At 38.7% G+C, this 26,573-nt stretch overlaps 1 protein-coding gene across 4 annotated transcripts; it reads right to left on the bottom strand.

The window, feature by feature from the left end:
• Positions 1-117: 117 nt before the first annotated feature.
• On the bottom strand, positions 118-25,595 carry pacsin2 (protein kinase C and casein kinase substrate in neurons 2). Of its 4 annotated transcripts, none has more exons than XM_082511022.1 (11): positions 25,439-25,595; positions 13,023-13,114; positions 12,614-12,770; positions 12,107-12,342; positions 10,099-10,254; positions 9,755-9,930; positions 9,529-9,649; positions 7,762-7,892; positions 4,804-4,935; positions 3,545-3,726; positions 118-1,692 (listed from the first exon to the last, which is right to left on the bottom strand). In XM_082511022.1, the coding sequence occupies exons 2-11, from the start codon at positions 13,077-13,079 to the stop codon at positions 1,580-1,582; spliced, it is 1,461 nt and encodes a 486-aa protein (XP_082367148.1). In that variant the 5' UTR covers positions 13,080-13,114; positions 25,439-25,595; the 3' UTR covers positions 118-1,579. The 4 variants fall into 4 exon arrangements, with proteins under 4 accessions (XP_082367148.1, XP_082367150.1, XP_082367149.1 ...); XM_082511024.1 differs by lacking the exon at positions 25,439-25,595 and adding an exon at positions 25,122-25,143; XM_082511023.1 differs by lacking the exon at positions 25,439-25,595 and adding an exon at positions 16,725-16,812.
• Positions 25,596-26,573: the final 978 nt, after the last annotated feature.

Below are 26,573 nucleotides of genomic sequence, written 5' to 3'. Positions count from 1 at the left end.
AAGTACAATAGTGATCAAATCTGTAACGGTTTGTGTTACCTATTGAAACAGACTCAGTTCTGAGTGTCTTTCAATTCATTGAAGTTATTCAGTGAAAATATAAGAAGAAAATCTGTATATTTTCCCAGTAAATTCATTTATTGTGATGTGGGACAACAATTACAAACCTTTCTGTGCAAGTATAACTGTCACTGCATTTTGCTAGCAACACTCAAACATCTTTCCTCACTGATGTACAAAACAAAACTTTTTCCTCCTCTGCTGTAGCCTGAAGGCATCAAAAGTAATAGTTATTTAATGAATGCTCTTTGTGAACGATGTGCAGTTCATATTTGCAAACTGCATTAAGGCTGTGATAGCAATGGCATAGGTCCCAAAGAAAATTAATTTTTCACAAAGCATTTTGTGATCAAAGCAACTCATATGGCCCTCTGAAGGGAAAATATAAATCATATTTACAGATATAGCAGTAACGGTCGATGAACGTTTGCCATAAACATTCAGTTAATGTACAAACTGATTCTCCATCACAACATTTCAGCATCAGAACAACAGAAGCACTTGTGGCATCATAAATTAAGAATTTCCTGCACATCATCCAATCAGAATGTTTGATTTGTTCTAATATTAATGTATATGCAATACAATATTCAATTGTGTTTTTATTGCTAGAACATGAAATCTAAATCAAACAAAATATTCTCCCATAACCTGGCATGTGACAAGAATCGAGAACTGAACTTAGAAGATTCAAGTGAGAAACTTTCAGTGTTGCATGAAAAATATCTACAATCATCAGAAAGGTATGTGAGAAAGGGAGTGGGGTCAGTGGACGCAGTAAAAGTGAACAATCCATGAGTAAAAACAAATACATTCAGCTGCAGTCACTAAAGGAAGTCTACCCATGAATAAAGGTAACTGAGGACCTTTACCATTCCTTTGAAAAACTAACAACAACCACAACGGTTACAAACTGAATGGGGAAAAAATCAAAACCCTGAAAGAAATGAGAGAATATAAACACTAATTTAAAATGAAGTTCATGAATCTCACAATTCAGGCCAAATAATAACAAACATCTATGGACTGGATTCTTTCAGGAGAAATGCAAGTACTGGTTATAAAAAAGGTTCAATTCCCTTGGTGAATTAAAAACGGGCTTGCATATCAAGGCTGTGTTTCGCATGCAAGACTATTTGTAAGATCGTAATCTCAGTGATTTTTTTTTTTTTTTTTTTTAAATGATCCAAATTCACACATTTCATTCAGTCTTATCCAATATGTACTTGAATAGCTATTTCTGTAACAGCATAAATGGGATTCTAAGTAACATCTTACACCAACAGCAAGTCTTCTTGGATCTTCCTGAAATCTTGTGGAAACTTGCAGTTAGTTTCCAACAGTGTCCACGGGTAAGAAATGACTAAAGTGGTCCTCCTAAGCTCTACAAACCCTTCTCTTCTGTCTTCCACCAACTCCAATCCAGTCATCACAAACAAGGAAAAGAGGGCTGAAAATAAGAGCCTGTCAAGTTTCATAAAACACATTCTTCACATTTGTTTCCATCTGTGGCGATTCATTACTGGATGTCTTCCACATAGTTAGCAGGATAGAGGCCCGTTTGTCCATCCTTGAGCCTGCCTTTGCACCAGCCCTGATCATCTTCTTCACCTATTTTGGTAAATTCATCACCTGGAAATGGGGAGAGAGAAATCTTAATCAATCTTAATCTACGTACATATACAGAATAGAGATGGCACGATACCACTTTTTTATGTCCGATACCGATATCATAAATTTGGATATCTGCCGATACCGATATGAATCCGATATAGTGTGTTTTAATCAATAAAACTGTTTTTTTAAAAATATCTTGCTGCATTTTGTATAAGTTCATACTCAAGTTTAAAACAACAACTACACTAAAGCTATTCTGTTATACCTATATGCAAAAAAAAAAATATTTATAGTTCAGCAATACTGATCAATCTAATAAACTTAAACCTACACCATCCTCCCTATTCTGGTATTTTAAAGAGTACTTAGCGTAAATATTAAGCAACCTAACTAATAGGGTTCCAACTCCCAGCAACAACAAAAATAAATAAATAAAAAATAGGGAACCACCCCTCACGCTCCACCTCATGATGCTTAATCAACGTAATCAACCTTAATTTGATGCAGTGTGAAAAAAAAATGCACAGAAATCAATTATTTTTCAAGAAATATTAAATAGATTCAACATCTTTCTTCAACAAAATTGCAGACTGCACAGATGGTACCTTCCCAAAGGAAAAAGTACTATAGCTTACTAGGGTATATATATTAGACTTAATAGTCACTATATACAGTAATTGACTTCTATTCATTTTACATCAAATTAAAACTTTCGGTGTAAGATTCGGATAATTATTTATTAAAAGCTAGACATTTTAAATGAGAATAAGAAAGAAAAGTATGTCTTTGTGCCCCCTTTTCCCTGTTAATGCCCTATCGGCCCCCCTGGCTAAACTTTGCTAGATCCGCCCCTGCACAGTTACCAGCCGTCAGCTACATAGAAAAAGATCCTGGTGTAGAAAGTAATAATAAATAAATTCTAACAACAGCTGATCAAACTTAAACGTGCTGCTGTTGTTCAGCCGCTGGTTTCCTCTTTCTGGTGCAAAGTGGGCCAAAAACAAACCAGAGAGATGGACTCGCGACAGAAAAGCCGATCAGCTGATCATTAAGCAGTTTCATGATTGAAGTAGCAGCAAGAAGAGGCAGTCGCTCCATATATCGCTTGTTAAGCTTAACGCAGGAATGCTTTACAAACATTCAGAGATGGACTTACACACTTGCTTTACTTCTCTCGGGGATAACTTTGTCGGAGATGAAATGCCGGGTTGCTAGCGAAGCTCCAAATGCTATCGACAGGTCCCGCATGCCACAGCCGCTCTATCACGTGATGCCTACTGCTCCGAGTGCTAACTTTCTGAGGTGAGTTACGGCGTGTTGCAAGTTTTGTGAGGTGCTTTCGTGATATTTAATGGATCGGATTACATTTTTTATTTTTCTCCGATATCCGATCCAGTAATTTAGGTCAGTATCGGACCGATACCGATACGTAATATCGGATCGGTCCATCTCTAATACAGAAGTCATTTTAATTTTAAAGGTTAAAAAAAGGGGGGAAAAAAAAGAAAAAAAAGAATCAAGTCAGTTTACAGCATCAGCGTCAAATATGCAGCTAAATTTTTTTGAGCAGAACCAAGGTCACCAGAACGCAATCTAATAATGGGGATGCAACTTTAGGATGTGGTTAAACAGAGTTGCATCATGGAAGTATGCATCTCCAGCAACTATATCAATATGGACTCAAATCTTTTAGGGCCCTTTCTAGCACCTTGTTGAATCAATGCCATGAAGAATTAAGGCAGCCCTGAAGACAAAGGGAGGTTCAACTCTAAGATGTACCCTAAGGTCATAGGTGTACATTACTGAAATCATAATCTCCTTCACAAATGATTGCTTGAGGCCAAACTGACCCCTTTTAGTCATGTACCTGCTTTGAAGCTCAGCTCATCCTGCTCCTGTCCCTCATAGTCGTAGAGAGCTTTGACAGGCACAGATACAACAGGAGAGGCCGGCTCTTCCTCGAATGGATTACCCTCACCATTGGTGGAGAAAGGGTTACCACCTGTGTCCTCATCCGACCAGTCTGGAGTCTTCTCCGTACTGCTTGCACTGGACAGACAGACCAACCACATAGTAAAACCCTGGTATTTTGCCTCACAAGTCAAAGAAAAACCGTCAAGGCAGGTGGAAAGAGTTTGGTTAGGGCAAAAAAAGAAAAAAAAAAAAAAAGAAAAAAAGGGGGGGGGGGGGGGGAATAAAACAAATACAGTACAGTGGAAACCCAAAAGCATAAAATAGGCATCTCCAAATGCAGGGAAAAACAAAAAAAAACTCCTTTTGGGTCAGTCTAAACAACTGCAAGACTAAAAAGCAAGCATTTGGTTGACGCAGGATGAATGATTTCAAAATTGCTTATATGCCACTGACAACAAGAACTTGAAGTCTATGGAGACGAGAGAGAAATAATAGGGGGCAAAGCCAAAAAAAAAAAAAAAAAAAAAAAAAAAAAAAAAACCATCAACGCGACATGTAAGAAAAACAAAAACCGAAGCACAACAAGATGAAGCAAGACAAATCACAACTGTCAACGCATGATTGGAGTTTAACTCTGACCAGGAGAGGGAGCCACCTAAACATCAGAAGGAACTTGGCAGGCAAAGCTGAAAAAAACAAAACCAACAAGAATTTACAGTCAGACCAGTTTATGGTTTCAAGGCTATTTTTGGATCCCTCCACCCATTAGGTACAACTGTTATTCAAATGAATAAAAGTTGATACACAAAACTTACTCATTTTGTTTTAAAGAGCCTTTAAATTATCAGCTGGCACAAAAAAAAAAAAAAAAAAAAAAAAAAGGAAACAGAAAGACCAATTTCAAATATCCAGATCTGACTGTAAGAGAGAAACAATGCATTTCCACAGCAGAAGCATGCGCCTCCATGCGCATACACTTAACGTTCTGCAAGACATGAAACTGTTAGGGATGAAGAAAAGACACAGGCTTTGTGTGCAATGCCATTCAATGACCATGCAGAGCCACAACATGACACCTGAGGAAGGAGAGAATAAAAAGTAGTGGGAAGAAACCAAGAAAAGGAAAATGCACGAGACGCGACACCAACGACGCTCCACATAGCAAAGGTAGAAACAGAAAATGCTGCAGGTGAGCGTTTCCGGTTCACCAACGTTTTTATTTCCTCTTTATTCACAACGGTGTTGTTGACTGTGATCTCCTGCTCCACGGCAGTCTCCCCCACTTCATCGTCATCTTCGTCAAACGGGTTCGTGCCCGCAGGTGCAGCTTTTGGTACAGTCAGGCTGACAACATGGGACACAGTGAGAGATTGTTGACAAGCATGCATACAGAGTCACACCTGGGATTTAAAAAAAACAAAACAAAACCCCAAGTTATGCATAACAGGAAGCAGAAGAAGATTGGATCATTGACCCATTCGATATTTTAGTCCAAAAGGAAACTAAAGGGCTATTGCTGTGATGGACTGACAGCCTATCCATGGTGTACCGAGCTTCTCGCTCAGCGACAGCTGGGATGGGATTTAAGTTCATAAGCATGTAAGAAAATGGTTGGGCAAATGAACATGTGTCCAGTGAGGTAACAACTTGAAGTTCATCAGCACATCACACAAGTTAAAGTTGTCCTATCAGCCTTTCACTAAACCCCTCAACCCAACAGTGAGAATCCAAACAAAACAAAGCTGGTCTTGCACAACATCATGGATTTCCCAGCAGGTTCCAGTAGTGTGCATGTAACTATAATGAGCTCTTACAGTCAGACTCGAATCTTTTACGCCATTCTCTGGATTGAAATGAGTTTAGACATCAGTTTAAGTATCCAACCCCAAACAAGGCCAGGCATAGTCAAAGACCGTCTAATGAAGTAAATATTCAAAACTGAGTTAGACAAAAGTCATTGAGCAAAGAGTTGTACAGAAGACTGTGCAAAGTCCCTCCAACAATGTGGGCTTTACTCTATTTTTAAAAAGATGGGAAAATACTGACAGCACTCAAGAAGCAACTTTTTCTGTAAGACTTCCCATCACTGAATCATGTTTTCCACCATCTTTAAAAAAAAAAAAAAAAAAGATACGCTTGTGCACCTGCTTTTTCAGCAGGGCCGTCTGACGGTTTTCCCGTCATGGGCTACATTTTCTAAAGCCTGATAATAGAGTGTATGAGTCTAGATGAAACACAGGCAAGCTCAAAAGGTTATTTTAGAATTTAATCAGGTCATAGAATTAGTCAGCTGAAGGTTAGAGATTTCTGCCTCTGTTGCACATTTAGCAACAGCAAGAGAGGTGGGGCTATAACTGTAGGTTTAAGGACAGCTGGAAGACCCAGTAATTTTCATATTTATATGAAAGAGTGACATCAACAAAGCATGAAACTAAACAGACAGAAAGAGCATTCTAGTGAGACTTGTTTTTCCACTAATAAGTGCTGCATGTCATAATTATCACAAAGCTATCAAAAACATCAGTGAGCCCCTCCCTGAGCCCTTAATTGCCAGCTGTGGGTTGTTTAGGTGTAAAAACCCTGTGAAGAAGTCACATGAGGGTTGTTTACTTCCTATTATTGTGATTGTGTTTCAAGGAGCAAAAAACCAGAAGAAGGCCTGTATCAGAGGAAACAAGACTCCTACTCCCTGTTTATAGAAACATTTACAGAAGCAGTTATCAGTTGGCCCCAAGTACAGAAATGTGAACGCCTTTGTTTGCATAGTCATGCTATGCTCTCCGAGTTAAGCCTGTGGCATTATTACAGCAAACACTTCTGCAGTGGGAGTCTGGTACAGTGTAACTTAGCTGACTGAAACCATCCAAAGTTGACCTCATAATCATGAATTAAAAGACTTGACATTGCTCTAAGCAAGCTCTAAGAGTTTTAAAATCGGTTTGATTCATGTCTGACACTTCAAATCAAGGACAAAGAGGAAAAAACAAAAAAAAAAAAAAAACAAAAAACCCAACAACAAAGGGAAAGAAAAGACAAATCTGACACCGACTCAAAAACAAGTTTCACCATTATCCAAGTTGTGACTACAGATAGGGATCAGACTTGAAACAAGTACCCATACTCACTGATGTTCAAAAAGAACCAACAATAAGCAGCATATACGGGGGAGTGGCAGCAAGTGCAATGGTAGTGGTCAGAGGCCAAATACTTTCCATGCTTGGCATTCCCTCAATCGGCTCCTCTACACACTCCTCCACAAGTTTTAAATGCACACATCTTCCTGCTTGTTAAGAGCAGACAGCAGGTGTTTGCACATTAAATTGAGAGATTACAAAGCTACAAAGGAATGTGAAGAGTTGAGGCCTCCCAAAACACACAGGCCCATAAAAACCAATCACACACACACACACACACACACACACACACAAATATCATTTAACCAAGTTTTTATAGAGCGTATCTAAATTAGTCTTTTGTCATCATTTCCATGACTTGTCAAGTCCACAGTACTGTTGCCACGACACAGTTAACAGATGTCTGGGGACAACTACATTCCCATCTTATCGCTTTAGAAAGACTCCTTCATGTTATTAAAAACCGCCAGCCATTTAACTTTGATAGAAGCCTTAAATCCCTTATGTATTTTATTAGATCAATGGAGGATTAACTCCCTTACTATAAACTGAAAGAGGGTTTGTGTCGATATTTTGCTTAAATCTTAAAATGAGTCTGTTAATTACAGTATTAGTTGACATAACATCTTAGCCCACTTGCTTTAAGTACAGATGTCCGATTAATCGACCCTTTTTTCAACTTGTCACTACCAATATGAATGCCTATAAAGCATGTGCGTGGGTTGTATTTTCACAGTACTTTTGGCATGCTTTCAGGTATGCACCAGCAGACTTAGTCTCTTGACGATAACTTTATCCCAACAATCTGTATCAAAATGTTTACCGTTCCCATGGGGACGGCTGCACAACTGAACATCATTCCTGGAGCTTCCCTCATGCAAAGTTTACAGCCATTCCTTAAGAGTAGGATGCCATGCACAGGGTGCAGCAGCATCTTTGATGTGGTGAGTTTGGATAGATGTGTGTATTAAATCAGATGTTCTATTCTCTGCATGTTTGACAAAGACAGTGAACCAATGAGTTATCAGACATCTACCTGTTGCTGGTTTTGGCAGGCTGAACAGGCTGGTCTGACCCAGCTGGACTAATGCCCGTCAATGTGATGCCCTCTGATGGCTTCTTCTTTTCTCGTCTGCTCAAGGTTCGGTTGAGGTCTATGGACCATTCCTGTTACACATTTAAAAAAAATTACGTATTAAAAATTAACCGTACAACTGTGCCAAACTTAGCCAAGTGAAAAGCGTGAATCAACAAGCCCATCAGCTAGTACAGGGAGAACTTAAGCACAGCATCTTAAACACACAGCCCCAGAGTCCCTGATCAGTTCAGCGTTTCTCAAGCTGATCCACTAATTCTCAATTTTAAAACTGTGCATACATGTCTGTTTATATTTGAGTGTGTCAAGGATATACAGACATATGCAGCATCCATATCCCATTGAAAGAAACATCACCAACAAATTTTCCCCCTCAACCAAAGAGGAAGGTTATTACATAATTTTATTCTTCCTTAAAATGGATGCAAGCATAACCTCAGAGCTCCAATTGTTTCTCTAACCCCTCTGATTTATAACTTAAAACCAAAGTCTTCCATGACACAGTATCATGTGACACTGCAGAGTTCACATGAACTGCAGGAATGCCTCAGAGGCTGAAATGACGGGTCAGAGTCCAAAAGTTAGAAAGACGAAAGATAAATTACAGCAATTCTGATATCGAGGAAAAGTAAATGTCAGGAAGCTTGAACCTTTGACTGGCACTGATAGTATTCATATATTGTCTGCATATACCACATGAAGTTTTGTCTCAGTTAAGTTTCACTAAGGCAACTTGAGTCAAAGGCACACACAGAATGAGAGAGGGTTAGTGGGAATAAATAGTCTCCCTGTGGCTGCTGTGAGAGAATAGCCCTCATGCAGAACTCACTACAGTGGACCATCTCTTAGAGGGACGATGACGAGACCATTCCAAATTCTGTCAAATATGCGGAAAGGAAAGCAGGGGTACAACAGGTTTAATGCAGATAACACTATGTAATCCTAAACCATGTTGCTGAAACAGTTGCATAAACAAAAAAAAAAAAAATCTCCATCTTGCAGGGAAATGAAGACAGTGATGTTTTATTCAGTTTACTTAAATGTGCCATGGATAGATTAAATTCTACACAACTGAGAACTGCTAAGGGGAGATATATTCCTCTTTAAACCCCCCCCCCCCAAAAAAAGACAAAAAACAAAAACCAACAACCTAAACTTCCAAAAATAAGCACTAGTCAGACAGAAAGTGGAAGAAGTTGGCTCACGGGAACAACTATGCCTGCAAGAGTATTCAAAAACACTAAATTGTATCAGTGGAAGCGCATGCAGCTTTACCCGCAGACAGATCTACTTCCACCTCTGGTGTCTCAATGCCAAGAGTGACAGAAGGCTATAACTCCTGCTTGGGCCAAATGCTTTACTTCCCTTGAAACTTTTTCATTCAGATGTTTTCCCCATTTCTGACCTGTGGTGCTTACAGCTGCACCTCAAGAGTACCCGCAGCTCTTAAGATAAGCTTCCTAAAGTACTTTAATTCATTCTTAAATTACCCTACTGAATAATATATATAACAGCTATTAGTGTATATCATCATCTCATCAAGTCTGGAACAACAACCCACTCTTCAGAGTGACACGAGTCAAACAGAGCATCCGGTTCAGATGTAAAAACTATTTGGAAACCTCTAGCAATTGCTCTCAGAGCTCAACCCTTCCCCTAGCCGATTTACACTCATGCATTAAATAAGTGTGGTCTTTAGTACATTACCTCAAACTGGGGCCAGTTCATTGGCATTCCAGGACCATGATTGGACCGGAACCATTTTAGGTCCTCTTCAGGATCGGTGCCAGAGATTGTGTCTTCCAGTGTGTGGTAAACTCCCTGATATCTACAATGACAAAGGGCAAGGGATACACTTAAAGTGCAACTATTCAAAGCTCCAACTTCTCCCACATCTGTGTCTTTCTGAAAGGGATGTTATGTCATTTCTGACCTGTGATTGGTTGAGAGGTCCAGGTGCTGCTTAACCTCCAGCAGCACCTCTTTGAAAAATTGAATGCGCTTGTCTTCAAACTGCTGGCACTGCTCGAACACTTGCTCCATGTTTTCCATGTACTGAGGGGTCAATTTGTTCAGCTCCTCGATGGATTTCTCATAACGTTCTTTAGTCTGAAAGGTAAGAAGGGAAGAAATGATAAATCACATTTAACAAACAAAAACTCACGCAGATTCCCACATTCAGCTAAGGGGGGGGGGGGGGGGGGGGGGGGGCGACAAAACAAAATGTCTTCCCAGTTACAAGCCTCCCTCTTAGTCTCTTGCCACAGGAAACTGTACCTTCTGGACCTCTTGCTGACACTTTTCCACCTTTTCCTGGAGTTTCTTTTGGGCTTCAGGGTTATTGTTGCTCTCGAGTTTGCTGTTAGTCTCCCTGCTGGCTGCAAGCTTCTCTTCTTTACAAGCAGTGTGGTAGGCCTTCTTCAAAGTCTCTACCTGCAGGTTTGATGGTTAAAGTAAAATTAAGGAAATGACACAAGTCGTGTGTAACCAGGTAACTTGAAACAGTGTGAGGAAGTGTGGAAAGAATTGTTAACACTGGTATCTGAAGATATAACCACCTCTTTACCCAGCCTTAATTTGTGTGAAAACTTTCAGTGAAGTATGTAAGCAAACAACATTTGTTATGCTTTCCAAAATGTTCAAGTGGCTGCCTTCACATTTATGTGAAACTGATGACCGCACTTGTTCACCGAAAAAGCTGAACTTTTTAATGTCATTTGTAATCATTACGCTAGATGGCTCAAAACAACAAGAGCCAGCCCTAATTTTTAAGTTATAACAGACATTTGTGTGTTTTCCCTTTTCTGAATAGAAAAAAAAATATTTAATGTCCACAAAAACAAAACAAGAAGGCTCGGGCCTATGAATAAAATACTTCATAGTCAGTTTAGAAGGCAGGTCCGATACTGACACAATACCCACTTCCCCCATGTCAGCTAGCCAGTTAATTACCCCCATTTTCTCTCTGCCATTCATCGCTTGTCCTTGCCCATCTGGTCAATCAATAAATCTCCATCACAAAACAGTTTTGCTCAATGACAGGCCAGGATGTCACCATCCCCTGTGACATCATACTCACAGGAAGTAGTGGGAGCCTGAAGGTTGCAACATGCCCGGTCATAAATATGCCCAGGAAGAAGGGGGGGTAAGGTTCCAACAAGTAAACAGGCTAAAATAAAAGTAGCAGTAGGAAATACATAGACCTCATTTTCAACCAAAGGAGTCTCCCTCTGTGCCCTCACCATTTCCTTTCCTATGCCTGGCAGTAACCTTCAAAATCAACACTAACCAGATACAACTGTGCTTGTGCTCTGGTGTTGTTTAAGACATTGTTTGCTCTTCTTTCCATGACTACCACTGAGTCAGTAAAATGTATTCATGAGAACTGAGGGGTAAAATTTATAGCTGTGATCAGCAAGATGATAAATGACTTCCTTGCTTTAGATAAGATGGCAAAACTGGAAAGCTTGCTAAGCACCAAACAGTTTATCAACATGTGCTAACTGTATCAGAATTGTGCAGCCAAAGTCCTGAAACAGACAAAAGGACTCGCTCGATTTTATCAACTGAATTTTAAGACAACAAAATCCACCGAGTGCATTTCATTTTTGACCCACAGACCATAGAAGGTGAATGACATTAACAAATTAAAGTGAAAATGAGCAAAATAATAGCCATCACTTGAGAAAGTTGAGAAATTTTACTCTGCCCTATCCAACTTCAAAGAGGCACAATTGAATAAACTACCAGAGGGATACTGCTGAATGCCATATGAGTCATAAGAAAGACTGTCCTTCCTCAGCAACAAAGGTGTGTTAACACCCTGTTTTTGGTCATCTGACATGCAACCATGGTTGCATATAAAAACCAAAAAGTTAAAAATGAACTTCACAAGAGAAATGACGTTCTCTGACTGCTGAGATCATCTTGTGATAAATATAGCAGTTTTTAAAATTGAGTAATTAAGTACTTCCACCTCTTGAGATAGTCACCCTTAAAATTTCCTTTTTGTGACATTCCTTGTTTGGTAGCTTGTTAGCCTGTCTTTTCAGGCTACAGACCATACAACCAGAGGATGAAATTTAAAATGAGAACAAAGTGATGTTTGTGCCAGACTAAAATTTGTAAAGCCCAATTTTGATTTGCAATCCTCAAATGTGAAGCCTTACCTAAATGTTTAGTTCTAGAGTAAAGCTGACGCTGCTCATGATTTATTAAAGCTAAACTACATTTTTCCTAACTCACATCAAATGTCCTGAGCTCATGAGAAGTTTGAAATTCACACCTCTTTGAGTTTCTTGGCCCAGGGTTTTTGAGCCTTGCGGAAGCCATCTTCAGTCTCTTTAGTCTCTTTGAAGCCACCGATCATCTGTTTGTGGAAGGACTCTCTCTGCCAGTTCTTCAGCTTCTCATAGTCTTCTCCCATCAATGCTGCTTTCACCTCCATGTGAAGCTCGCTCACCTTCTCTGCCTCAGTACACAGAGCAGCCCACGCTCGCTCCAGCGTGCCATATTGAGGTCCTGACGGCAGAGTTATTGAGAAAATTCACGCTTCGATTCAACTTGAGCTCAAATTTCCCATTGTTGATGATGAATCAGCACATTGTTCTGGGTGATAAATATATTAGAAAGATTAAGATGCTACAATAATTATAATTTATTGTAGGTTTTTCACCCAAAGAGCCTTTAGGCAACCGAACCGGCACAGTACAAACTACACTCAATTTACTTAAGACAAAGCAAAATCTTTATGTATATAAAAAAAAATTAACTATGTACAATTTAATCTTACCTTTCTCTACAAGTTGCCGCCAGCGCTTCCCCCATTCTGTGAGCTGCTGTGCGTAGGCCTTTTCAATACGCGCCCGCTCATGAATGCAGTTCATGAGATCTGTGCAGAGCCGACTACCATCGTCTATCCGTTTCACGGTGCGCTTGTAGTTTCCAACCTGCAAACCAGAAAATAAAACTTGATGGATATACAGAAAGAAAGAAAAAACCCACACAAACTACAGTGCTTGTTTTCTATTAAAGGGCTTTCTTTTGGAGAGCAGTTACACCCCTCCCAAGAATGATTTAGAGCATAATTATATTATAATTGATCCTCAATCGTTTGCTTGAGTTGAGCCATTTAAAAAAAAAAAAGTGTAAATAACCAAGTTACAAACTGTAGAACAGAGGAAAGATTTAATGCATCTCACCTCCCAGAAGCTGTCACTGGAGACATCAATCATGGAGTCATCATAGGTGCCTGACATGGCTGCTGCCCAAAGCTACACTTAGTGTGTGGGTCCTAGAGAAAACGCATGCAAAAATTAAAAGTCAGAATATCCATGTTATGAGCACAAACCACACTCCATTTAAAAAGGTCCAAGGCTTTTTACAATCAGTCTAGTTCACATGTTATTACAATAACTTTCTGTTTCACAAATGTGTGGGGGGGAGACAAGCTGATGTTCATAAACCAAAAGGAGGAAGGGAAACATTTTAAACACTCAAATTTGTCTTCCCTCCATGCATTACAAAACCACCAAGAAAACAGCATTTAGTCAACATCACTGTTCTGTCACAAAATTCCACAGAGACTACAGCTGTGTTCAGATGCAGATAAGATGTGAAAGATAAAAGGTTCAGAAGAGCAGTTCAGACAGATGCAGAGTGTGTGATCTGGTTCGATAATCTTGGCCAGCAGGTGGGTCCCCCACGCCCCCACCAGCACATATGACAAGTTGAAACCACAGCGGCTACTCACAGAACACTGAGTCTCTATTATCGCAGAAAAAGAAACCATCAAGAGGCGCACAGCGGGCAGCTTCCGTTTCCTCCAGACTAGTACGACAGTCTTTGCTCTGTTACTCCTTGAGTCCTCGCATCCAGCATTTCAAACTCAAAAGCCTCAAAAAACAGGCAGTTTATTCTTCCCTTCACTCCTCTCTGCTAAATTTCCCACTCCTCTCCTTCCTCTCATCCTCATCAACTTGGAGGCCCTTTTCATTCTAGTATCTCATATATATTTTCAGATCAGAGTTGAATCTAACCGATGTCAGCTGAAAGTTTGCAAGTATCAACAGGATGCAAATGTTTCTCAAATGGGCACTTCAAAGTGTATTTGAACTTTCACCCAGCAAATTCTGTGCTCAGCTACACTTAGAGCAGAAGTAATTTGAAGTTTTTAATAATGCTCAGATGCTGAGGTAGTAAAGTCAAATGTGGCTTCAATAAAAACATAGCAAATTAAAGCGTTCATGTTCTACCTCTATTTTTTTTTAAGATCTGTAACTTAAAAAACAAAACTACACACTTTTAGATGCATTCACACCCACAGTGAGTTTAGCAGTTTTATCAAAGTCTTGTAAAACTCCTCCAGTAGTCACTTTTACTTTATAAAAAAAAAAAAAAAAAAAAAAAATCAACTTATAAATCTAACAATTCTCACCCCCAATTGAGAGCTGTCCACTTCCGACTGGATCACACAAGATTCAATTTAGTGCCAAGTATGAACACACTGGGCCCCTTTCAGCTGTGCGAGACAGTGAGAAGATGAGGCCCACTGCTCTGTGGGTCTGTTCATCAATGGTCAGTGGCCCATGGCCTCCAGGGCAGGACTTGGACAGAGGGTAGTATTGTGGTGTCCACAGGCCAGGGAGGCAAATGAACAATTTTCTCTTAAACTGTGAAGTTATGTCGGTCTAACAGCCAATACACACACTCAGAAGAAACTATGCAACAACAGATGGTGTGCCACCATTTCTATACATTTTTTCTTTTTAAGAAAAAGAAGAAAAAAAAAAAAAAAAAGGGGGTGAACTTTAATTTTCTCATAAATGACAGCTTTAATAAGCTGTAGTTGTGGAGCATTTTGTCTGCATCAAAAAGTTAGTCCAGTTATAACACCATTCCTGACTCAGTTTATTGTTGTTAAACGGGTTACTTCTCTAAATAAGAGCACCATTTCAATTTCATTATTTGTGCATGTAAGCTACACACTATATAGAGAATCAGAGAAAACAACAATACTGAGTCAAAAATGAGCAAAATGGGTCCCTTTTAAGTTAACAAACACCACACACCCTGTTCAGTCATCATACACTTTTGAACCAATGATGGGTGGAGAAGGGGAACTAACCTTGAGCTCTAACATAACAGACTTGACTGATTAGACGTGACCGTATAGTGCAAAATTCACAATTTTCTTTGTAGACCATCCTTCATAAGAAATCATGTAAGAGGTATAGATGATCAAAATCTCAAAAGAGACAAGCCAGAAGAGTGTAAATGAGCATGTGATCATTAAACTTCAAACAGATACCTCTTCATAACAAAATTAATTAGAGCCAATTTCCAAGAATTAAGGGGCATGTGCAATCCTGTTGTCCTATCCCTCCTACCAGCCGTTTCAAACAGTGGACTACACAACACAAGCTACTTGTGTGGGTGACAGGAAGAGAAAAAAAAAAAAAAAAAAAAAAAAAAATGCCCAAACAAAAACAAAGGTGATGTCAAGGGGCAAGGACATTTGAAACCAGCAAGAAAATTCAACAGAAACCTCTAATAACATCATAATGACCTAAAATGAGTAAACCAATAACAACCGTAGTAATACACATACACATTTCTGTTTTGCTACTCATGGGAGGGGATGAAACTGAGAATATGACTTTGCCTTTACAAGATACATAAACATCAACATTTTGAGATGTGTTCATGTGCTTGGGGATATGAAAACTCAGTTTAAACTACATACTTATATTCTCAGGATACAAATATGTTTGAGCTAGGGCTGCTTGATTATGGCAAAAATGATAATCACGATTATTTTCACTGAAATTGAGATCACGATTATTTGACGATATTTATTTCGTCCGCCAGAGCTTATATTATTTTTTTTACATGCTGTAGTGCCATTTGTGGGAGCATTTCAAGTTGCTATACATCAATACAAATGTTTTTGCCCATATTTTAAAAATGTGTATGCATTAAGTCCATAGTAACTACATTAATTGCAAAAAAGTGCAATAAACTACAAAAAAAATTGAAAATCGTTTTTGTTTTTACATATATTTCTACTTGGAGAAATTTAAGAGGTTTATCCCTCAAAACTTTAAATACAAAAAAGTTGCAAAAAATAGTTTACAACAACAACAACAACAACAACAACAACAGGAAATTTATTTTGAGTGTCTTCATAGTTTTATTTTTGGAGATACAGCAATTTTTATATACTGCAGGAAAAACAAAAAAACAATCCTATGATGCAAATTTGCAAAGAATGTGCATGTGCATCAAAATAAACTATTTCCAGCAGTGCAATTCGAGTTCTAAGGCCTACAAGTAAAAAACTACATTTTCCGCAAAAACGACGTCACTTGCGATAGTTCGCGTTGACGTCTTGTTCAATGTGGGAAGTTCATGATCGGATCGGCAAAGCGTGTTTCTGGAATATTATGTTTTTGTTCCTGCAAGCTCTTTTTATGCAATTTTTGCAAAGCTATATGTGGAAGGAAACCGTGACCGAGGACAAGCTGATGGCATAAGAAGTACGTACAACTCCTCTGGTTTCATATGGAAAAAAATTTATTGTGCTAGCTTAGCGTTCAGGTTCTACAGGGATTTAAAAATAGTTACACAAAATGAGCATGCTGCTCTGACCGGCTTTAAAGGTTTAACAATAACAATGTATTGAATAATGACTTTAAAAAAAATAAAATAAAATAGTGTGCAAATACTGATAACAGTGCAAATGTTTGCAATATAAGAAATAAATGAAAAATGTGAACTTTGCAGTGTTGCTCTGTGGTGCAGCTACGACACCATAGCAAAGTTTACACACTGTGTCTACTTGATCCACGTCTGACTCCGCGAAGCCATAATGTTTCCACACCACTTAAGTTTTTTTTTTTTACCTCTCTTTTCAACCAACGGCAGTCCACTCCTCTCCAAATAACTTCTGCTTAGCTTTCCGAGCTTCCCTCGGGTCCTCTTGTTGTGACGCGTGTTCGAAATGCAGAGCAGTGCGCTTGATTTGCCACATGGAGCAGCGCGAGAGTAAAGCATGAGGGAGGGGCTAATAATCGGCTCAGTCATTTTTAATGATCGTTGAAAGCCCAGATGTAATCGTGATTAAAATTCGATTAATTGAGCAGCCCTAGTTTGAGCAGGTGATTGTTCTAGTAGCTACATTCAAAATAAACAAGGATGAATAGGACAATCTGTTACACACTTAAAAGAAACTTAAATCGCCACAAAGACTGAATTCCTATATAGGAAAACCTCTGCACACCCTTGGCTCTGAAGGACATTGTGTGGACTGTGCTAAACAATTGAACACAGCTTGAGCCAGAACTGTAAACAATGGTGTTGACTAAGCTGGGGTCTGAAGTCCACTCAGTCTGTCACTGTAGGAGAACGCTGGAAATTTCAACACTATGCTGCTATGCCCAAGCAAAAAAACAACAACACTTAAATATGCGGAAACTAAAGTCGAGAGTGTTTATCGTTTAAATTTGAATTGAATAAAAATGACAAGTGTCTTTCTAAATGTATGATTTAATCAAGACTATAGACTGCCTTAGATTACAGGCTTAGAAATTGCATAATCACTGAAGTCTGATAAGTGTATGTACTAACCACAGTGGAATTTAATTGCTGACAATAGCCTTAAGATAGAAGTGAACAAATACATTCCTCAGTGCCTGACTGAGCCATGGCATGTTAAGTAAATTCCCACACTGTCACTACTCGAACCCATTTTGCAAAAAACACACCAAAGAGCTGTTCTACGAATTGAGTTCAACACAGCCAGGCTTTCTTCGAGTTAGCTGGACTGACAAAACCCCAAACAGATAACAGTATCTTGATAGCGGTTATCAACTTTCTTTGCCAACCCTGGCTCTCCAAGTGCCCACATGAAAGGGTGAGTTTGACACATCATTTCCCTTTTTTGCCACATCAAAGACTCAAGTTCTACACTGAACGATACTGCATACTTCCAAAGAAAGGGGCAAATATACCAACACAGAAGATGCTGCATAAAATCAAGAATCTTTGAATGGAGAAAAAAAATAAATAAAAAAATAAAAATTCCAGCATCGTTTTTCCAGGTTCAAAGAACTCTCTGGTGCGTGTTTATGTACACAAGTAGATAACTAGGGCAATAAGTCTTTAACTTTAATTGAAATCTATGCATTGTCTTTTTTGGGCTATTTGTTAAAGAAAATTTATTTTATGCTTGAGTAAAGCAAGTCCCATCATAATGAAAATATAATCCTATTGATTTAATTTTGCTTTCAGGAAAGACCAAAACCTTGCTTGAGGATGCATTGGGAGGGTTTGGTACCAATAGTTCTGTATGCAAGAAAAACCAGGCCAATGTGATGCACAGTTTGCACTATGATAACTTTACAACAGATTCCTTTGGTGCTACAGTTTTGCAGGCTGGAGATCTTATATTAATAATCATAATTCTATAATAAGCTGAATGTTACTGAAGTCTGAGTCAGATAAAGTGGAAATTACAGCAGACTTTACACTGGAAAAGGTTATGTGGTCAGCATAGGTTGCTATGGCGCTCTTCCCAGGTTAAAACAGAACCACCTTCATTACACTGAAAGACTTGACATAACTCGCTAACCCATTAATCTTGCTTTGTAATACACTTGTCAGGCTGTCTGTTTGGAAAGTAGTATTAGTGGTTTCTTTTGTGAATGGTTTAAAAAGCAGACTCCGAATAGGGTGAGCACGACCTGATGAGGTATAGTTTACCTCTGCTTAAGTGTTGAAACAAACAGTAAAACAGGACAGGTTGAGCATATGATGTTATTGAAAATAATAATAATAAAATCATCTTCCTTAAAATCATATTGTTTTAAATAGATATGAGTAGTATAAAGCGAGCTCAAGTCTGTTCAATACTCTTATATGAATGACATTAACTTCTAAAACAGTTTACTGTTATTTTAGCTGCTGTTGTAACAGTTCTAAGGTTGTAAAGGTTCAAGGATGTATTCACAGACTACCACATATCTTTAGGCATATATGTATAATTATTAGGAGGAGGAAGAAGAAGAGGAAGAAAAAAAAAAGAAAAAAAAAAGACTCGTCTATTACTGTGTTCAACATTTTTAGTCTTTATTATAGCTGGATTTGCTTTCCTTCATGGGGCTTTCCATGATAATCTCATTAGTTTCCAGCTGTGCTGATTTATAATTTCTCCGCATTGGGCATAACATAATGTCAAAATGTGACATTTTGTCATTATGTAGGACACAGGGATAACTGATAAATGCTGTGCATTCCCTCAAAAACAGGACATCGACCAGTGCTGATGAATGGCAAAAGATGACCATTTTATTAAAAGCACATGAACACTTACTGTAGTATGCTGGCAAGAAGTGAGAAAGCCTGAGTCACGTCTGTAAAAAGACACGAGCTCCCAGTGACTTCTGCAAATGGTGGGAAAGACTGCTAAGCAAAACACACCCTTTACCAAGGGCATATTCCTTTCCATAAGCTATCAATAGACAGACTTCTCATTGCATGTTTATGTTCCTCAGAGTGCCCTGCAGACTGTCACAGATAGTAATGAATGAAGCAGGAAACAACAGGACGTACGCACCACAGAAATGAGCACATATATACAGCCGACAGGCGCACACATGCCTAAAGCAGTCTTTATATCAGTGGTTGAGAAACATAATCAGAACACCAGATGATACAAAGCAAGTGGTTTGATGAGGATTTGTGATACGATGGCCATTTTCAGTAAAACATTTAATAGTGAAACACAGATATTGCTCCATTCATGTGACATAATCTCATTCTGCCTCCATCTAAATGCATTCAGTAATTGGAGGTATGCTGATGACTTCTGTGTCAGTTTTTGTTGCCTGACAAATACATGTTAGTCTGGATATCTGCCAGTATAAGCAAGAACCCACAACTTATAAAATGAAATGAAAAGGCACATCCACATTTGCTATATTTTTTCCTCAGATAAGATTTGCAAGAATTTTTGAATGGGCCACTAATGACTCCAGGATTGATAGATATTTAACTGCCTGCAAACTGGGCTGCCACGATTAGTCGACTAATCACGGTTACGTTGACTATCAAAATTGTCGACAACAAATGTAATAGTCGGTGCGTCGTTTAAAGCCTTGTAAGATCCTAAAAGACGCACGAGTTAGTAGGATTTAAGAGTGTAATAACGGACTGAAACAGAAGATGGCAGCATTGCATGTACAAGGATGCCAGCTGCCATTAAACCCTGAAGTAGAAGAAGCAACTCAGTTTTCGTAGCTGTGTCCAAATTCAGGCCGCATCCTTTGGAGGCCGATTACGTTACAGCAGCGTGACGAAGGCTTCCCAAATTCGAAGACGCCTCCAACTGCGTTCTTCATTTCCTCAGCGTAGCTCAACCCCCAACCAATCCCAGGAATCATAGCGCGGCCCAGCCAATTCCAGTTTCCAACAATGGCGGCAGCTACTTAGTTCTAATATTACTTTTTCTGGGTCACAAAATAAACTTTTAAGATATTTTCAGGCGAGAATGTAGCTGTGCAAATATCTGATCGGTTTATCAAGACATCACATATTTGCAAAAGTGCTCTGACGTTTTCGGAGACATCTCTTACCCACCAGCTGGCTAGCTAGCTGGGGGGTTTAAGTGGTCACTCGAGCCAGCGAGAACACCGGACTCTCGGCAAATCGTTTTCAAACCCCCCGCGGACTTTCGCTACTCAGGTTAAACATGATATATCAGTGACTTAGATAACTTAAAACTGTTATTGTTTGGCTTTTTTTTTAGCATTTTATTTGTTCCTGCGTAAATCGGTCTTGCTGAGATTAAAGTTATAGTTTTCCCACAGCTGAATAAACGTCAAACAGAAAACTGATTAAACGGAACTGTGAGATGGTCGAGAATTTACTCCAGTGTCCTGTTATATTTTAGATAGCAAGGAGCAGACGGCTGAGTTTATTAAACTCCACTGAGACAATCTGCAAATTTTATTAAAAGTTTAATAAACTATCATCTTGTCTTTATTTTTAGTTTGCACATACCTTAAACACTTCAAGCTGTAAGCTAATGGTAGTTATACAAATCCAGACGCATGCTGGTGCAATAAGCTGTATGTTTTACGTCCAATGGATGCATGATCTTATTAGTCGACTAGTCGCAAAAAATAATCGGTGACTAGTCGACTATCAAAATAATCGTTTGTGGCAGCCTTACTGCAAACCATAAGAGGTAAAAGAACCAGGAAATTGATTAGTTGTGAAGCTATGATACTTTTTTATGTGGAGGGTAGACTAAATGTTTGAGCAACTTCAACCATTTTCATACATGACATACACAAAACAATGCAAAAAATGAAATATGTGCTGAAAGCTAATCACATGGAAGTTACTTACCAGAGCCAAGGGTGATTTTTTTTTTGGTTTTGCATGTTTCCATTTTACTTTATTGTAGTACAAAGCAGCTGCAATCTCTGTGGTGGAGAGTGCAGCTGAGCTGATCTATCCCTTCAATATTGCACTTTCACTGCAGGGCATTGTTTAATACCAACTGTGCTAAAGAAGGAGGGAAAAAAAAGAAAAAAAAAACAAAAACTTGTGCACTCAGGAGTAGTAGTAGTATCCACCAAAAAATAAAAATAAATAAAATCACAGGCCATGACCTTTAATATCTATCACTCTCAGTCAACTCTGCCCTCCTTTCCTCACATGAGCTCAACAGCTGCTCTTAAAGGAATATGCCTTTCCAGAACAGCATCTGTGGCCCTTACAGACATCACTGGTAGAACTTAACTATAGTTAAGAAGCCTCAGATCTCTACACAATGAAACCGCTGGTCCGTCAACACCCAGTTAACTGTAGCCTCGACATCACTGATCAGTCCCCCTGTTGCTCAGTGGACAAGGATAAACAATGGCATTTGTTCCACAATTTCAGGCACTTTCCACTCTGTATGCCAGCAGCATGGAGAGAAACATAATGGAGGGAAATCCAGTATTACATGAAAGGGAAAGAGGAGATTGTTACATCACCACCAGGCATGTTTTCCTGTGGAAGCCCCAGTCTTGCATTATGAGCAGTATGCAAAGTCTTCAGCAAAGTAGGGCTGCCACAAACAATTATTTTGATAGTCGACTAGTCACCGATTATTTTTGCAATTAGTCGACTAATCAGATCATGCATCCATTGGACGTAAAACGTACAGCTTACTGCACAAGCATTCATCTGCCCTTATAGAACTATCATTAGCTTACAGCTTTAAGTGCGTAAGGTATGTGCCAACTAAAAATAAAGACAAGATTATAGTTTAATAAATTTTAATGAAATTTACAGATTGTTTCGGTGAAGTTTAATAAACTCCATGCTATCTAAAATATAACGGGACACCGGAGTATATTCTCCAGCATCTCACACTTTTGATAATCAGTTTTCTGCTTGACATTTATTCAGCTGTGTAAAAACTATAACTTGATTTCTCAGCCAAACCGATTTACTCAGGAACAAATAAAATACTAAAAAAAGCCAAACAATAACATTTTTAAGTTATCTAAGTGACTTATATATGTTTAACCTGAGTAGCGACAGACGGCAGTGGGTTTGAAAACGATTTGCCGGGATTCCGGTGTTCTCACGGGCTCTAGTGAGCCTTGCCCCCGGCTAGCTATCGAGCTAGTGGGTAACAGACGTCTCAGAAAACGTCGGAGCGCTTTTGAAAATGTGGTGTCTTGGTAAACTGAGCAGATATTTGAGGTTTACACAGTTACATTCTCGCCTAAATATACGTTAAACGTTTATTTTGTGACCCAGAAAGAATAATAAGAGTAATATTAAAACTAACTAGCTGCCGCCATTGTTGGAAACTGAGCTGGGCTGCGCTATGAATTCTGGGACACCGCTTCTTCTTCTTCTTCTTCGGGGTTTAACGGCAGCTGGCATCCTTGTATATGCAGTGCTGCTATCTTCTGTTTCAGTCCGTTATTACACTCTTAAATCCTACTACTTATTCCTGCGTCTTTTGTGATCTTACAAAGCTTCAAATGACGCGTCGACTATTAAATCAGTCGTCTACGATTTTGATAGTTGACGTAATCGTGACTAGTCGACTAATCGTGGCAGCCCTACAGCAAAGAACCGCAAACAAGTAATCTACCAACTGTTACAAATCAATTTCTTATCCTTATTTTTGTTTATAAAAGTGGATTGGCATAAAAGAAGCAATACTTATTTTTTGTACTTTACATACTGTTATTAGTGTTGTTGATATAACAATATATATCGGATGACAATATAAAAACAGCTATCATTTCATTTTACGTTTGTTTCGTGGTGTCGGAAAATAAACTGTTTATGGCAATATTTTCTCATCGTTTTGATGGTCATTCTAGTGGCTATATTAATTTCTTAAACTTCTCTCTTTCTCTTATATTTTATATAACCACACTATGGATGGACAAGCGTCTGTTTTTATGCGTTGTGGTTAGCAACAACGAAGGTAACACCATCACGTGTCCGCTTGTTTATGTTCCACATAAACCTTTCACAATAAAGCTCAAGATCCTGTTGAGACTTTTCAAAATAAACTGAATCACGTGAAAGAGCAGATTATTTACGGATGAGAAGTAAAACAAAAAACAAAACAAAAAAAAACAAACAAAAACGGCAGCTGTTACAACTTATGTCTAAAAATTTATAATTTCATGCATCTGTTAAAACACTTGATTCCAGCTACATGACGCGCAGCTGGAAACACTTCCATAAGTCGAGCTGCCCGAGATTCACAGAATTTACAGAAAGTGTTACATTTTTGTGATTTATATCGTTATCGGGACGATAGAATTCTTATATCGGGATATGAGATTTTGGTCATATCGCACACCCCTAACTGTTATAATGGCAAATGCTCATGCAGTGGGTTGTTTTTCCTGCTTCTTCCTATACATCACGTCAGAGAGTGGATAGCACTAATACGGTAATTTCAGGCACCATCCAGGTGTTCATAGAAGCCCCAAATCTTCTGTTTCCAAGGGGAAGCTAAAGAGAAGAAGGCTGGTATAAAGGGAGACAGAAAGAACTCTTTTTTTAAACTGTAATAAGAAGTCCTAATCTAAAATAAATAAGGATTATGTTGAACTGAATTAGGTCTGGGCAATTAATTCAATTTAAAACTCAATTATCTACCAGTTACGAACACAATATTTACATTCACTGCTTGAGTCAAGAGGACCAAAAGAAAGCCTTCAGTCAAAAAACACCAATGTAAAAGTCCTCTTGGGCACAGATTTTATGCCCAAGTAAATGCAAATGCTACTTAGAGAAAAAATAAAGTTACTTTTCTTTAACCAACCCTGGAAAGCCCAAATATATTTGGTGGCCACCAAAACTTCTTATTTAGAGGAAAAACAGCTGCACAAAACACCCATCATGATGTCAAGGAGCACAAGAGTAAGAGACTGTGAAAACACGGGGGAGTTTGGTTATGAGATGAACTCAGTAGCATATTATTTATTTATTCTAGTTCTAGTAAAGATAGTCTCATCAAGTGTTGCAGGCCCATAGTCATTTAACTTCTTCGTGGGAATACACCAACAACAGTACCTCAAAATGCAGTGAAGTGTCCTCAGCCTGAATTGGAACACCCATTCTAAGTTTAGCTTGGTTATGTGAAGGTCCAATCATTTTGGATGTCTTCCCCCCCCCCCCCCATAAAAAAAGGAACCAGGTGCATTTTCACTACTGCTTTACCCTGACAACAAAACTACACATACAAAACACAAGGACCTCAAATCTCCGCCTTAGTATCCATCTCTAAATTCTCCTGCTACATGATGACTGATAACTTCCACTCATTCATGGTTAATGTCATGACCATTAGGTGTTTTGTTATAGTCAGTCCCCAAAGCTCTGAGCAATATAGACACAGACTGTCGGGATATGTGCAGCACAGGAGTTGAGGAGGGCAGAACTTGGCAGCCAGATGACACTGCAGCAAACTGAGCAGAGGAGATCAAGAGGGCATGTGTCAGAGCTCAGACAAACATACCAATCTATTAGTTTCCACGGAAAATGTTAAAATTATGTAATGCTGCGAGCACAGCGTGCAAGCTAGGAGGTTATCTTTACTTGCGAAACCTGCCCCGCCCTTTACCACTTCAGCTCCAAACTCGCATTACAAAAACGTGAGAACAGTTGAGGTGAAACAGCTTAAAGCAGCTGACCGACTCTGCTTTATAACAATAACATCAAATCCCACATAAATCACGGTGACATTTAGTACATTACCACTTAACTGTGCTGGCTTAAGTCTTACTACAGGTCCCCGGAATATCCAAGTTACTGCAACCGTGATAATAGTCAGTGGTGAACTAGTTCAACTTCACTTTTACAGTCCATGACACACCTGAAACCACTTTAGCGCTACCATTATCTGACCTTTCCCACGACTAAATACCGGTTCTCGTGTTTGTAAAGCCAACTTCCTTCAAGTGCGAATTAATAAAGTTAGCCCTCAGTTAGCTCCAACATTAGCGAATAAGCCACAGCCCCTTCAGTTAGTAAATGTAAGTTAGTAATAGAGCACAACATAAAAGTATCTATGTAAACTTACCTTAAACTGGTCCTATTGAGGATTTATGATCTAATGAAGCGTTACTGGTCCCAGTGGTACCAATTTACAAATCTTTTCGCCGTTTTTCTGCTCAGCAGCGGCACCATGGATCAACTGACTGAAATAGCCGTGTCAGTTATAAGCAGACGACCCTGCACATCCGGTCAAGATTTTCACAATAAGACTGCGAGGACAGGCGATGACGTATATATAACGCCAAGCAGAGTTTCACAGAGATCATAGAGCTGAAGGAGACTGCTTGAATTAAATTACACACTTTATTGAGCAAACAGCTCATGTGAGATCTTTAAAACAATTAAATAATGAAATGCATAACAAAAAAGTCCTTTTTTTGTTTTCCATAAATAATGTTTGAATTTACAGCTTTCGCTTGAAAATATTTGTGCTCATATGTTTGCAACTTTTAACAAAAACAAGTTTTTTTTTGGCAAATAAAATAAGTATGTAAACAAATTTTATGGTTATAGCATATTCAAAACAAAGGTGCTATACCATAAAACACACCACAACAATACAAATAAATAATAATAAATATTAGATTTAAACAGCACACTATCATGGTATTTACATAAAATTATACAAGAGACTGTCATCCAGCCACAGTTCCAATGATCAGCCACTTCCAAAATCTTCATATAAAGTATGTCTTCAGATTAAAGAGAAACACTGCAAGTAAATCATGGTCATGGTGGTAATGTATTCTATGTTTCTCTCTCTCTCTCTCTCTCTCTCTCTCTCTCTCTCTTTCCCTCATATATGTATATGGAGGATTTTTCATTTATGTATATATATTTTTAAATGATTTACTCCAAAAATATTTTTATACAGGTTTAAAATACATTTTAATTAATGAAATGGCAAAAAGAAAAAAAAGAAAAGACACTTGGCCTTAACTGTGTATGTGGACCAATAGGGCGAGTCAACCCTCAAAGGCTTATTTTAAACCAGAAAAAAATTACTTGTGGCCTCATTATAATATTGCACTTGTAATCTGAAGAAACTAATCTGGAAAAAAATGTTTAGCAGAGATGAATTCTGTTTAGGCAACCTAAGTGGTGCATTTGTTTCTCGATATTCTCGGTGTCACACACTTTATTTTGAAATCACATGACTT

This window comes from Aulonocara stuartgranti (assembly GCF_965226115.1).
Source record: "Aulonocara stuartgranti genome assembly, chromosome: 17".
NCBI lineage: Eukaryota > Metazoa > Chordata > Actinopteri > Cichliformes > Cichlidae > Aulonocara > Aulonocara stuartgranti.
This window is presented reverse-complemented; position numbering and strand designations above follow the sequence as displayed.

What these genes read in the sequence shown, in the direction of transcription:
- pacsin2 (XM_082511022.1), bottom strand. Translation starts at nt 13,079, where the DNA reads ATGTCAGGCACCTATGATGACTCCATGATTGATGTCTCCAGTGACAGC. An exon ending in GGGCCAAGAAACTCAAAGAG is followed by an intron (nt 10,255 to 12,106) that starts GTGTGAATTTCA and finishes TCAAACCTGCAG; the next exon opens with GTAGAGACTTTGAAGAAGGC. An exon ending in TGAACTGGCCCCAGTTTGAG is followed by an intron (nt 7,893 to 9,528) that starts GTAATGTACTAA and finishes AATGTGTAACAG; the next exon opens with GAATGGTCCATAGACCTCAA.